A 15,223-nucleotide genomic window follows, 5' to 3' on the forward strand; every position below is an offset into this window, starting at 1 on the left:
TTTACGGTTTCAAGATTTCTAATTTTTTTAGTTCTGTTTTTTTCATAATTTTGTATTCTCCTTAAGTGAATATTATTTTTTTACTTGTATCTTTGGGCAACCTGGAAAGAAATACTTATTTTAAAGTCTGTCAGACTATCCCATAAAATTAATTTCTCCTGGGCTGAATTACTGATTGTGTTGGATGTTTTTTTCTGCATTAGATTTGTTTATGTGAAGGGGAATTTTGTATATTCAGTTTCATTGGTGTTATTGTTAAATCTTATCTCTATCTCCATACTCATCTCTGACTAGCAGTTTTTTTTTAAAGATCCTATTTATTTATCATGTAATGTGAAAGCATCTTCACAGAGGTGCTAGGTAGGGGCAGAGTTGTTGCTGTGCCGCTTGCTGCCAGGCAAAACACATCCTACTCCCGGGCACTTTCAGAATGAAATCTCATGTCTTTCCTCTTCTGATTTATCCGTTTAGACACCTGTTTTCCTCCATGATTGTAGAAAAGTTCACCCAGGATTATCTGTGGCTCTCGATTGCAACTCGCCATCCCTGGAACCAGTTCACAAGAGTCCAGCGGCTCACTTGCTGCATGACCCTCCTGCTCTGTAACATGGTCATCAACATGATGTTCTGGAAGGGGAACAGCCCCGCGGCCCAGAGAGATGAGCAAGGTGTGGATGAGCCCTGCTGTGTTGTTTGTGGCATGTAATCCTTTCACTGTATCCCACTCGCCTTACTTTCTGTCAGAAACAGAATCGTTGTGTGCCTTCGTTTTTTTCCCCTTTCCTTCCCTAACTTAGAATACTCTAGCAAACTTGCTCATTGTCCTCATGCATTAATAATGAAGCAGCCTTAGGAACACATCAGGACCTCTTCTGCCACAATAACTTTCTGTCCTTATATAATCATAGTTAAATTGCTAAATAAATACTTGAACCTGGAGGAAGAGTGCCTTACAGATGAGTTCTGTTGCTGAGAAGGGTGATGTAATGCTTTTCTTTCAGTGGGTCCGTTTGCTGTGACCTGGTCCGAACTACTTATCAGCATCCAAACTGCTGTCATCCTTTTCCCAATCAACCTTGTAGTTGGGCGGCTCTTCCCACTGATTCAACCACAGGAACCTCTGCCTGTTCTTCCACCCACCAAGGCCTCCTGCCTCTCAGATGCTTCTTTTGAGCCCCTCTCTGTCTCAGAGGTAGCTGAGGTAAGCCTGGCGTGAAATTTCACAGGCAAACTACCTGCCTCCTTGTCGTGTGTTGTAGAAAAGACCAGAGAAGCAGATCCGCCTGAAGGCTGCCAGGTCTCACTAACCTTGCTAGCTGTTCCCTACTTCCTGTCCCCTGATCTGTAATCCATCATGCCTCTGAGTTTTCTCCTGATGGTGATGTGTTTTGAGGATTAATGTGAGTGCAGAGTGCACTTCTCTGGAGTTGTTTTAGCTTTTGATGTTTGATCAAACCATCCCTTCTTTCATTTTGTATTCTCTCATAACACTAGTTTTGAAACTACTAGGAGGTGACTTCTTTTTTAAAAAGTAGAGACAAAATGAAAAATTGAGGTTCTTCCCACTAAGAATATGCTCCCCTGAGTAAAGATATAGCCCATTGCCATCTATTATTGCTACCATTCCTGGGTTAACTTTCAACAGACTGACTGCTCATCTTGGCTTTACATGCAGGAATTAAAGGAAACTGTGGGATTTTTGCTCAGGAGAACTAAACAGCTACTCTCAGAGTGTGAACAATCTTCATGGAGTTCTTACACCGTGAACCAGCTGGTCGCACTTTTATCCAAGCTCATTTATTCTCACTTAGAGGGTCAGGGCTGTCACCAGCAGGCAGGACCCTACTGGGCAAATGGTAAGTTCAGTAGGTTTTGGTAACTAATCTTTCCTCTGCCTCCCACTCCCTTGCACATCTCTTTCTTACTCATTGTCTTTTGGAATAACCAACAGGCACAATACAACCTTCTGTTTATTTTAATTTCCTTGAGCTTTTAATGGAAGGCTGATACTTTGATACCTTTGATGGCTTTTGAGACAATATATCTGGTGAAACAAGCAAAGGATTAATGAAAAACCCATAGCCCTGGCTGGAGTGGCTCAGTGGGTTGAGCACCAGCCTGCGAACTCAAAGGTCACAGGTTTGATTCCTGGTCAGGGCACATGCCTGGGTTGCAGGCCAGGTCCCTAGATGGGAGGTGTGAGAGGCAACCAATGGCTGTTTCTCACACATCAGTGTTTCTCTCCCTCTCTTTCTGTCTCCTTCCCCCTCTCTCTAAAAGGTAAATAAATAAAATCTTCTTTAAAAGAAAAGAAAAAGGCACAAGAATGTTTTCTGTGTGAGATCCCCATATGTCATCTGCTTTGTTGAAGAATGTTGAAATTTGTCATTCTTTTTCTTCTATGAAATGGTGAGATTATGCAGTTTATGGATTCTCAGATATAGTTTGGGCCTCCTGGGCACTTACCCAGTACAGTCACATGTGACTGCAATTCTGGTGAAAATGCTCAATCAGATTTCAGAAATCTCTAGATCAAAGCATGGAATTATACAAGTTGTTAGAAATTTACCAGTGTGCTCAGAGAAGACAAGAATATTGTGCGTGTTGGGTGCAGTCTCCACCGACTGAGAAATTTAAACTCATTATCAATTAATGAATTGCTTATCTCTACGAGGTATCACTAGTTATAGAAATCTCCCACTTATTAATAAATGTCAACCTGGAATACATTTGCAGAGATTCCTGAGAACCACCATCATTTCTGCTGCTACCTGCTCAGAGTCCTGCAGAGGCTGCAATCTCACTTCAGCGCTTTGGGTCCCACCCAGGTTGACCAGCCTTGTGACTTCCCAGATGCAGCCAGCCACCTGCAAATGCTCCAGGAACTCTTAGAAACACATTCTCTTCCCACAGAGCAAGGGCCGTCCAGGTAATGCACCACACCTAGCCTCTCCTTCATCCCCTGTCTGCCACACCTCTCTCTCAGCTGCTGGTTATGAGGTTATTCGACTTGTGTTCTTTAGGGAGGCAACCAGTTTCCCCATCCTGAGCCCAGAAGAAGGGAGGAAGTCCACCTCTAATGGCCTCCCTAGATGGTTGACTTACATCTGCTGGCTCCTTCTGGGGGTCACCAGCTTGGCCGCAGCCTTTTTTACAGCACTTTATAGCCTGCAACTGAATAAAGAGCAAGCCACCAGCTGGGTTATTTCAATGATTTTATCAGTGCTTCAGAACGTCTTCGTCATCCAGCCAGCCAAGGTACGGGAGCAGCGGGCCCCCCCACAGCATGCAAGGAATGCGTGAAATTGCGGGGAGCTTGGGGGACTGAGGTCCATGGGTATTGACCCAAGGTGCCTAATGGTTCTGACAATTTGACCAAAAAAGAAAGCTCCCCTCAAAAGAAATAGGGAGGGTGAAATTTGTATGGAATATGTGTGAAGTAGTCCCAGAAAAACTAACAGAACAGACTAGTGGGAGCACAGCAGGAAAAGATCTGGTAGTTAAGGGGGACAAGTGAAAAAAAAAAACAACTGAGAACAAACAACTTTGGAGAAAAAGCAACATACAACTTACTTTTTAAAAACTTTTAATTAAAGAAAATGTCAGATCCTCATAAAAGTGTGTAGAGAATAGTAGAGTAAATCCTAAAGTTATATTACCTAGTTTCAACAATTACCAATTTATGGCCAATCTTGTTTTAACTATTTTGAGAAAAAACACCAGACTTCACATTTTATTCATAAATATTTGTATATTTCTAAAAGATAATGACACTTTGTTAAATGTAAAACCATTATCACATCTAAATAAATTAGCAACATTTCTTAATATCCACACAACAATATGAATGTACTTAACACTACTATACATTTTTTAAAAGTTTAGATGGCAAATTATTTGTTATATGTATTTTACCAAGATTTTTAAAAATCCAATGTTTATTTTTTTACTTGTCTCATAAGTGTTTATTTTACAGTTGTTTTGTTCAAATCAAGATCTAAATAAGGTCCATGTGTTACAATTGGTGGCTCTGTCTCTTAAGTATTGTTAATAATCTACAGGCCCCCCATCCTTTTCTCTCTTTCTCTCACTCTCTGTTCTTGCTATTTTTCTCACAATGTATTTATTAAAGAAACCTAGTTGTCTGTCCTGCAGAGTTTCCAATATTTTAGATTTGGGGGGCAGGACTGCCTCTGCTTTAAGAAGTCTAAAAATGGGCCCTAGCTGGCATAGCTCAGTGGATTGAGCTCGGGCTGGGAACCAAAGTGTCCCAGGTTCGATTCCCAGTCAGGGCACATGCCTGGGTTGCAGGCCATAGCCCCCAGCAACTGCACATTGATGTTTCTCTCTCTCTCTCTATCTCCCTCCCTTCTCTCTCTAAAGATAAATAAATAAAATCTTAAGAAAAAAAAAAAGAAGTCTAAAAATGGGCCTGAGCTCCCCCAAGCAAACCCAGGGAGCTTTAAAAACCCTTGATGCCAAGGCCTCACTCCAGACCAATTAAGTCGTAATTTTTAGAGCTGGGCTTCAGGGCCCAACCTGGTATAGCTTCCCAGGTGACTCCAATGTTCAGCTGCATGTGAGACCCACTGGTCACAGAAGAGGGACCGAGACAAGGAGTAGGTGGATCTTAATTTTTAAGCTAATGGGGGAGACAGACTAAAAACTAACAGGAACTCTTAGAGAGATCCAATTACAGCAGATGATCGAATGATGTTGTTTTGTTCAATGTTGTTTTGTCATAACATGGGTGAGGGGGAAAACTGCTTCATGCCTGGGGCTATTGTCTGTGGGAGTTTGCCCCATGTCCCCACGTCTGTGTGGGGATTTTCCAGGGACTCCGGTTTCCCTTACATTCAAAAGTGCGCAGGTCATCCCAGTCTGAGTGTGGTGTGGGAGCGGGAGCCCCCTGGGATGGGAGGGCGTCCTGTCCAGGGCGTGGTCCCACCCTGCACCCGGAGCTGCCGGGAGACGCTTCAGCACCCGACCCTGAACTGGAATAAGTGGGTTGTAAAATAATTATCTTACTTGTTTTTATTAATCATTCTTAAGCGTACATAGAGCTCATTTATTTTAGTGTTTAATTTTAGAAGTATTGGGGGGGGTCTTTACTTAGAAGCCTGGTGATGTTTTTGTGACCAGAAATGTTTTGTGCCATAGGAAGGAACTTAGCTCCTGTGTCTGTCAGCGTGTGGTAAAATAAAACTTGGGTGTGTTAGGTAGTCTCTCTTAAAGTCACAGTTCCTGAGAATGTAAGGATGATGTTAAGTGAGAGCGTACCATACGTATCAGACACAAAGGCTTTTAGGCAATGAAAAGAGTGATTTAGAAATTCTAAAAGTTCAGAGGTTGAATTGAAAGAGGTGTCACTGTTGATGACCAGGAAGGTCAAATAAACCAAAATAATAGCAAGCAACCCATATGTAAAAAATATTGAAATCATAAAGCAACAGAGACCTAGGCAGTAAATCCAGGGTAACTGGCATGCAGTTAGTTAGTAGGAGTAGTAATAACTAAACAATTGAAATAATTTCCACTGTTGCAAAGAAACATTGAATTTATCTATAGAAAGGCTTTAGCTAGCTCCAGGCATAATTAATTTAAAAAGACATGCTGAAATGGAGGCTAGCAGGTCTGGGATGGGGTGAGCTTTGACTCTGTTCCTGGCAGCTCCCAGGTGATGCTGATGCTGCTTGTCCATGGGCCACACTTTGAGTCGCATCATCTTGCATAACAGATCTAGTTCCTTTGAAAACTCAGTGTCATAAAAATATTAATATGGAGGACTGTTCTGTCTTTTGAATAAATTAGATATTTTTAATATGGACAGGCTAGTATACTTGAAAGTAATTGGCCATTTTCTGAAGTGTGATACTGATGTAATACTGAAGTATGGTATAAGAATGTCCTGATTTTTAGGTGGTACGTGTTTGAATGCAGCCAGTCCTGCAATGTTTCAATGTGCATGAATTTCAGTTACCAGGGTTTAGTGACATAACAGTTTCCCAGCAATAATGTTCCAACTTCAGTTACCAGGGTGTGTTAACTCTGAGTAAGTGCATGATGTACAAGCTGCTGCTAGCTCTTCAGTGGGGAGTTGGGTTGGACCCACAGCTCAGTGTACTTTCTACCACTTCCCACCCTAGTCTAGCCCACAGAAGGGTGACTTTAAGTCTGCAGAGTAGACATGCCCAGAATTGCTGCCTCAAATCCATGAAACTCCAAAACTAGAAGCAGAGAAGATTTCACACTCTCCCCTACACCTGAGGCCTGGCCCGCTTTGCCCAACCCTGGGAAGCCCAGGCAGAGCAGAATGGACTCACCTGCAGGCAGGCCAGCCTGGGGAGGCTGGGAGGGAATCACCTGCACAGATTCCTCCCAGTGACGTAAGGTGGGGAGAGGGGTGCAGTATTATGGCCCTTCTCCTTTACTCTCCTGAGGACTGAAGCACTTTCCTCCCTGGAATTTTACGGAGTGGGGAATACTTAAGTTCGTGCTCAATTCTAAGATTCCATGACTTCTTTAGCAAAACTGAGATTTCGTCCTTGGAACTTCTAAAAGCGTGGCTTTTCCGGTAGAGCTCATCACTGGTTGTCCCAAGACAGGTGTTTCTGAACAACTTAATGCAAACCATCACAAAACATTGAATAGTTGAAGCTTTCCTAGCCAAGCAGATTAAGGACTATGGGCAAAAATACAAATACTAGCTTTATTCAAACATTTGGGACACTTCCAGGTCCCCATGATTATGCAAAAATAATTATGAAATTATTTAATTCTCAGTTTTCCAAAGATATGGCCAAATAATTGAAATTTATTAATACTTTCACCTTTACACAATGATGTCAACTTTCTCGGATCCTGTGATACACGCTCATTAGTTTCTCCTGTGATTTTCCTGTCCAGGTGATCTTCCTCTCAATGTTCTTATCGCTGATTCTGAGCAGGATGCCCTGCCTTAACAAGGAGAAGGAACAGCAGACGAAGAGGATCTTGGCACTCTCAGGTGGCTCTAACTTCTAATATCTAATTTGGCAAAGTGCAGACTGTATCAGAACAGTGGGATTCTGCCCACCTCAATGAGACAAATCGATCCTTTGGAGGATCTTGTCTAATCAGCTAGTTGCTCCTCCGGCTCCACCCAAGGCCAACCACTCCTCAGCAGGAATGCCTCCCTAGATGAGGTCACCCACTCACCACATTCCAGACCTCCTCCACCTCCTCCTCACACCTGAGCCCCAGGTGCTATTTCCCACTGCTCACCGCCTGCCTCAGCACACGTTTCAAGTGAAAGATGCCCCAAACAAGTGTTTGCCTGCCCCACAAACCCACTTCTTTACTTTATTTTCTCATCTTCATTAAGAGCATCACCATTCTCTAAAAATGTCGGAGGGATCCTGAATTCGTCTCTGATGCCTCAGTCGGTCACTGCGCCGAAGGGCTGGCTTCTACCCTGTAGCCGACTGGAGCTGCTCATGCCTGTGGGTGAGCCTCACCAGCACAGTGGTGGGCAGGAAGGCAACTCACAGGAGAACTAACACAGCACTGTAATATGCAAAACAGTGCATGCCTTCTTTAGAGGAGTTTTTGTAATGAAGAAATGTGTGTGGAAATGATAAACTCCAGAACCCAGGAGAGGACTTACCTCTCCGAAGGAAAGAAACAATGCCATCACAGAGGTGCACAAGAGCCTTTATGTTGATAGTCACTGATTTCTCACGGTGGAGGATACCTCATTCCTTCAGAAATTAAAGACATTAATAAGCTAACTACAAACTGCATAAATGTCCTCATTTATAGTCCTCATTTCATTTCTCCACACTTCTTGAATTGCTGTTCCCTCTGCCTAAAAGATTGTTACTGGTGACTAAGATTAGTATTATAATTAGAACTATAAGGATGTATGTTTTAAAATGGTTTATAATAGGATCTGAGTGTATATATCATGTTGAGAATGTTACGATTGGTCATGTGATGAATAATGCTACTGGTATAGAGAGTATTGAGAAGTAGTCTAGCTTGAAGCTGAGTGTTATTTTTAGAGTTTGAATAGTTACTCAGTATTAATTTGAGATGATTATTTCTTAGCCCAAGTAGATAATTTTCATTGGGATTGAGCTACTAAAATTGTAGTTTTTACACAGTGAGGATACATCTTGCTTTGGTAAATGTTAGATGTGGTCACTGTGATTGGTAGGATTAGTACAAGTAGGGAAATGAGTATTGAAGCAAATAGAAACTATTACGTGTATTTGGAGCTGCACTAATTTTTAGTTCCTCAGAGCAGTGGATAATTCCTGTCCTTCAAAAGTTTGAAAAGGTCATGCTGACATATATATGGGGGCATGAATTAGCAGTTCTTGCATACTTTTTAAGAAAATAAGAATTTTTAGTTTCTGTGATTAAATTTAAAATCTAATGTATTCATTAAGCTATATTTACAGTACAAAGTCCCCCAGATGATTTCAGCGTCGGTGGATAGGAGTAGGAGGGACAGCAGGTGTAGGTATGAGGGCATTCTCTCATGCGGAGGATGGTTTAACGTTGTCAGTGTGATGTTCCCTCGTTGTGTCATAACTAGTACTTAGAGGGAGTGTAGGGCAGTAATACCATTGTTGGCTCCTGGGTGAGACAGATACAGTAGACTGTGAGAATGTGGACATCACTATGAAGAACTCCCCAGATAAAGTGTTGCTGTGGGTAAAGACAGATTAGTAAGACTTGCTAGGAGTCATCATGCTGCTCTCAGTGGAAGAAAGTTACAGTCTGGCTAAGGATTCATTCATAATTTCAGTTTGCCAGGTAGAGTGGTACTGAGTGAGGATATAAAGCTGTGTGCGATTAGCAGGACAGTGGCTCTGATATAGCTTCATGGTGTTAGACTAAGGACGGCTACAATTACTAGAGCTCTGTGGCTGATGGAGTATGCGATGAGTGATTTGCAGCCTGTCTGATGTAGACAGAACTGGTTATGGTTGTCTCGGAAGGGTAGTATTGGGAAGGAGCACGCTATAACATTTGTTAGGAGGGTTAGCATTGTTGTGACTCATAGCATACCACAGCTCCCTCGTGTAAGTAATGCAGCTGCAGGAGCATAGGGCTGGCAACGGGGACTTGTTTGTGTGTTTTCGGGGGTCATAAATGCAGGCCATTAGAGAGGCATTTTCACTGTAAGTGCTATTATGGAGGCTAGTCATAGGAAAATATTAGGTCAAAAAGTAGGCAGAGGTTGAATTCAGTATTGCAGTAGTAGGAATTTAACGAGCCTATAAGGTTTCGAATATAGATTAGTGCAATGAGGAGTGGAAGTGATCCCACTAGTGTGTGCAACAGGAAGTGAAATCCTGCCTTTAGTCGCTCTGGCTGCCTCAGCCAGTGGTGGTAACTAGGGTTGACACTAGTATTACTTCAAATAGAATGTAAATGGGATTAATTCTGTGGTGGCAAATGTTATGATTAGTAATATCAGCATGTCCTGCAATTGTCAGACATACAGAATCTCAGGCTTCACCCTCAACTCTATGCATACTAAAATCACCAGGTGATTCCTGTAGACATTCAAGTTTGAGAAACACCTGCAGGTCGTGTTCCGATCGTGTTCCCAACGTGTGTTCACTGACTGGAACTGTTAGTTTCTAGTCCAAGATAAGTTCAGAAATGGACAGCAGACAATTTAGAAACTTTTATAGCAATTGAACAGACTTAACTTTAGGCCTGACTCTAATTTGATAGGCCCGTTGTTTTATAGGCCTCCGTTCTCTTTCATTTTTCTACTAATTCATTTTTATTGTATTTTATAAAAGTATCAGTTCCTGATGGATCAGAATTTTTTAAGGAAGTCCTTCATGATAGTTTGAGTATCTCTGCTTAGCTTTTTTTCTTTGTTTCTTCAACACTTAACAGGAGGTACTTGTAGTAGATACTCAACAAATGATGAATAACTGCTTAATGAAACATAGCATTTTTTGCCTGTATTTGAATTTTTTACAGCAAAATGTTCTTCATCGTTACCTGGTTCAAGAGACAAGAGGAACCCCATCTATGTAGCCCCGGCTCTGAACAGCCCAGTTAAGTGCCCAGGAAGAGCCTTGAAGGAGAAAGAACTCTTCAAGCTGACAGGAGATATCCTAGGTAAGGAGAGGCAATGGTGGCGCGGTGTTACTGCCGCACAGTGCCCAGCGAGGACGAGGGGTGGTGAGCATGAAATGGAAAACATGGAAGGGGAAAGGCATAACACATTCATCTTGAAAAATCAGAATTCCAGTAAACAAGGTGGTACGGTCAGTGGGAGACTCCTGGACTCTTGAGATCTAACTGCGTGCTTGAGTAAGTCACTTTCTCTACCTGCAGAATGTAATAAAAAAACATGATCCACATGCTTCCGAGTGGAGCAAAAATGAATATGCTTCAAAAAACGGCTATCCTATAAGTGCACAATGACCGTTCAACACAGCTAGCGCTGGCATCGTTGGGTTCCCTGACCCCAAGAACACAGTTTGTTTTTACCGTGCCTTCCCTTCTTGTGAGCACGGATAGAGAGGGGGCGGGGGAAAGGAGGGAGGGAGGAGAGGTTTAGTGCAGGGCTTTAGTTCTAAGAACTAAAATACAAAAATTCTGTGTGGGAGTTTATGCATCTTAAGTAAAGTTTCTAATTAGTGCCAGAACAATTCTGGGACGATATATATAGATATACAGCCAAATGTTTTGGCTTATGCTTTTTTCTGCTCTTCAATAGTACAAATCCTCTTCCTTGTCCTGCTGATGACTGCAGTCAACTCCACACAGAACGCCAGTAGATTTTACCTCCATCAAGCTCTCTGGAAGAGCTTTTCTCACCGTTTCTCAGAGATCAAACTTCTGAAGCATTTCTACCCCTGGGCCACTCACACGCTCCTTCCTAACCTGTATGGGGATTACAGAGGTAAGGACAGTCCTGGGCCCACACATGCAAATGTGGGGAGCGGTTAGTTTTCCAAACACCTCTACCTTGACGTTACAATACCAGCAAAAGGTCAGCTGGATCTTTCAACATGGCTGCACCCCAGTAGGCACCCCAAGGATCCCACTCCCCAGACCTCAGCTAAGCAGGTTCAGGTTTATGTCTCTTCAGTCAAGGATGATCAGGCCCATGGGTGCTGATTCCCACTGGTGAGTCTCACATGCGACTGGTAAATAGAAATGAGAATTTATTCACTTACAGCATGAAAAGTAGTGGGAGTGATCCCTGGGACTGGTTGCCTCCTGGGGAAGGGGGGAACCACATGTAGCTAAGGTTGTTAGCAAGCACAGAAAGCAGTGTAACTAGAAAGATCTCCACACCAGATGATATTTGACATATTTCCTCATGAGCAATCTTCCCAAATCTGTGATGTGTCTAGAACTCTCCTTGTGTGGTTATTCGGTTCAGTTGCACAAATATGTATTGAACAGCTAGTATGCTGGAAACTGTCCTAAGTGCTCACGATAAAAAGATGGATATAATATAGTCGGTATCTTCAAAGAACCTCACCGTCAAGAGGATTTGGTATGCAAAGGCTCTGAGTAGTGTTGGAGAAACGCTAAAAAAAAAAAAAAATTTCTTTCCTCCTCTGACTGGTGTGGCTCAGTGGTTTGAATACTGGCCTATGAACCAAAGGGTTGCTGGTTTGATTCCCAGTCAGGGCACATGCCTGGGTTGAAGGCCAGGTCCCCAGTAGGGGGCACACGAGAGGCAACCACACATTGATGTTTCTCCCCCCTCCTTCCCTTCCCCTGTCTCTAAAAATACATAAATAAAATCTTTAAAAAAATTTTTTTAAAGATTATTTATTTATTTATTTTTAGCGAGGGAAGGGAGGGAGATAGAGAGAGAAACATCAATGTGCGGTTGCTGGGGGTCATGGCCTGCAACCCAGGCATGTACCCTGACCAGGAATCGAACCTGCAACACTTTGGTTCGCAGCCCGCGCTCAATCCACTGAGCTATGCCAGCCAGGGCTAAATAAAACCTTCTTAAAAATAAATAAAAATAAGATAGTGGTGAAACTGCATTTTTTGCTACTAATTTAATGAGGCAATTTTTACAATAGCTTCTTGTACTTTGATTAGGATTTGTTACCGATGGGAACTCCTTTCTCGTGGGAAATGTTCTGCTCCGCCAGACTCGCATTCCTGGTGCCACAGACTTTCCATCCAAAGTGTCTCCCCAAGAACAAGTGAAGCCATCTCACCCAGATCTGGAGGATACAGAGAACTATGGGGTGAGCTGGAGGCCCCCTGAAATGAACACCACGGACTCAGACAACAGTTGGCATTATCAGAATCAGGAGACACTGGGCGGCTACCCCATCCAAGGGGAATTTGCCACTTACTCAGGCGGAGGATACGTTGTCAGACTTGGAAGAAATTCCAGTGCTGCAGTCAGGTGAGCGAGCCTGAGGCCTGAACAAGGGGACCAAGACGTTTGCTTCTGTCCATTCTTAAGACGAGGAATTAAGGAACCACTTAAGTAGTTTTGACAACTACTATAATGACTTGTGGACACTTTCATTTTAGCCTATTTTTCTTAAAGATTTTATTTATTTTTGAGAGAAAGGGGAAGGGAGGGAGACAGAGGGAGAGAAACGTCAACGTGTGGTTGCCTCTTACGTGGCCCCCACTCTGGGCACCTGGCCCGAAACCCAGGCATGTGCCCCGACTGGGAATCAAACCAGCAAACCTTTGGTCTGCAGTCCACGCTCAATCCACTGAGCTACACCAGCCAGGGCTTATTTTAGACTTTTAAGGAAATGTGTTAGTTAAAAAATTTGTTCAGCTTCAAATTACAGGTATATTTTAGTTTGCCAGTTTGCCAAATCTCATTTCTTGCCTCATCTGAAAAATGTATCAATTTCACTCCTAGCTCAGAACGCAGGTAACTCCAGCTTGGGGAAACTGTACTCTCCAGTCATGAGAAAAAAACACTGTCCTTCACTGAGAGCCGTGATTAATCCAAAATAATTCATATGCCAAAAATAAATTTTCATACTTATAGTGTGATTTTGTATATGAATCCTGAGTCTCTGTGATTATGTATGAAAAAGTCTAAATTAAAATAATTCTCAGTTAAATTTATAGCAAGAATCTACTAAGAAACAAGGCCAACCAAATGATATTTCACCCCTTACAACTCTCAAAACTGAGTAACTATTAGTAAAGCATAGCCTTTAACACTTCAAACAGAAGTAGTTGACATGTATATAAAATGCTACCTCAGACTTTAAATGCCAAATATATGTTCTTGAACATTTAACCTTGGTGTGAATACCACTGTGAAAACTATTTTTGTAGCCCTCTAAATTGGTATTCATGTTATCACTAGTGAAAGTTTGGACATTAGTAATTATAAAATATTGCCCAGGTAAACTAGCCTGGGAAATGGAGCTTCCCACTTGGAATGGGCGGGGAGGGGGGGCGTCCTCCTTTGCAGGGTTGACTGGAGAGAGTAGCAGCCCTGTCCCTCTGTCTTTCCAGAGTTCTACAGCACCTTGAACAGAGCCACTGGCTAGACTGTCGCACCAGAAGCCTCTTTGTGGAATTTGTGGTCTTCAATGCTAATGTGAACTTGTTCTGTGTAGTGACCTTGATTTTGGAATCCAACAATGTGGGTATGCTTCTCTCCTCCCTCTGACCTGGGTATCTCAGAAGTCCCAATTTCTTATACCATTAGGAAACATTATTTTAATTAATGTTATTGCACATAATATAATTTTAAAAGTCAAATAGTTCAAGGGAAAAACTGGCAGTCCTCATTTCCCACCTCATTCTTATGTCTCAGAAGCTACTATACTTGAAAGCTTTTCTAACTGGTTCTTTTGGAATTTAAGATTAACATACTTATTAGCTATTTCAAGAATCTTCTGTTTTAGTAGTATGTATTTTTAATAATGATGAGGTTTTAACTTTCCTACACCCATTCATATCCCTAAAATGCACACATACCTTTTCTCTTCCCTCATTTTCACAATATAGCAATATAGTTTATTATTATTTCCATTATTGTGATTTTTAAAAAAAGATTTTATTTATTTTTAGCGGGAAAGGGAATGGGAGAGAAACATCAGTGTATGGTTGCCTCTCCAGTGCCCCTTACTGGGGACCTGGCCCGCAACCCAAGCATGTGCCCTGAATGGGAATCAAACTGGTGACCCTTTGGTTCGCAGGCCAGCACTCAGTCCACTGAGCCACACCAGACAGGGCCATTATTGTGATATTTTCCAAAGATGAGCCATATATTCAGTTTCCTATCTTTCATAACTGTTTCCTAGCTTATAATTACTTTGTTTTTGTTTGTTTGCTTGGTTTTGCATGTATTCTATCACTGCAGATGAATCAAACTCTTCCTAGAAACAAAAATCTCGTTCTGTTCAAAAGTATCACATAACCTATCATTTTGTCATTTTCTTATGAGTTACCCTCTCTAGTGCCCTCCAACCTTTTGGCACAGCCTGGACTGGTTATTCTGTAGGCCTGTTCTACAGCTCTTATCCTGACTGTCACACTAGGGATTAATTTTACTTCTCATCTGCTGGATCCCCTTTCTCCTAGATCCGTCTTCCTCTTTTGGTTTATTTTCTCATTTTGCTGGAGCACATCCTACAATAACTTCCTAGAAGGATGTAAGAGAATTACTTGAAACCTTGCATGTCCCAAAAAATTTTTGCCATCACATTTGATTGCGTATTTGACCAGATACAACTGTTTTTCACAGAACTTTTAAAAGCGTAGTCCATTGCCTTGAACTTCTTGCACTGCTGTTAATCAGTATGACGATGTTCCACTTGCTGGTTGTTAGAATTGTCTCTTGGTCCCCAGGGTTATGAAAGGACCTGACTGACCCATGGTAAATTCTTTAGTCTGGAACCGTGGCCTTAGGTTTTTGAGACATCTTCTTTGCATTTCTTTGTAAATTTCTCCTCTGTTTTCTCTCTTTCTTATATTCCTAGAATTTTGAGGAAAGAACACCTGGACTAATCCTCTGATTTTCTTCTTTTTGCCTTTCCATCTTTATCTTCTAATTTCTTAGAGATCACTTCAATTTCTAAAGCATTTGAAATGTTCATTTTATTTTAATTTCCAAAAATTGTTTGCTCTCATATTTCTTTTTCATATTCTCCTGTTGTTGTTTTATGGAATCAGTATCCTCTCAACACTCTGAGGATGCTACAGGTTCGTTTTATTTTTACCATTTCCTTAACTTTCTCTT

General features: G+C 41.9%; 1 protein-coding gene across 1 annotated transcript in view; it reads left to right on the forward strand.

Annotated features, from left to right (window-relative positions):
- The window catches only part of PKD1L3 (polycystin 1 like 3, transient receptor potential channel interacting), a 57,609-nt gene that overhangs the window by 32,661 nt on the left and 9,725 nt on the right, over positions 1-15,223 (forward strand). Inside the window, exons 17-26 of the mRNA XM_028502096.2 lie at positions 472-668; positions 1,002-1,201; positions 1,676-1,856; positions 2,737-2,929; positions 3,024-3,258; positions 6,907-7,006; positions 9,991-10,131; positions 10,736-10,921; positions 12,088-12,403; positions 13,492-13,625. Of these exons, the coding sequence (XP_028357897.1) occupies positions 472-668; positions 1,002-1,201; positions 1,676-1,856; positions 2,737-2,929; positions 3,024-3,258; positions 6,907-7,006; positions 9,991-10,131; positions 10,736-10,921; positions 12,088-12,403; positions 13,492-13,625 (1,883 nt within the window). The remainder of the gene's footprint in view (positions 1-471; positions 669-1,001; positions 1,202-1,675; positions 1,857-2,736; positions 2,930-3,023; positions 3,259-6,906; positions 7,007-9,990; positions 10,132-10,735; positions 10,922-12,087; positions 12,404-13,491; positions 13,626-15,223) is intronic.

The sequence above is a fragment of the Phyllostomus discolor genome, chromosome 12 (assembly GCF_004126475.2).
Source record: "Phyllostomus discolor isolate MPI-MPIP mPhyDis1 chromosome 12, mPhyDis1.pri.v3, whole genome shotgun sequence".
In the NCBI taxonomy this organism is placed as follows: Eukaryota; Metazoa; Chordata; class Mammalia; order Chiroptera; family Phyllostomidae; genus Phyllostomus; species Phyllostomus discolor.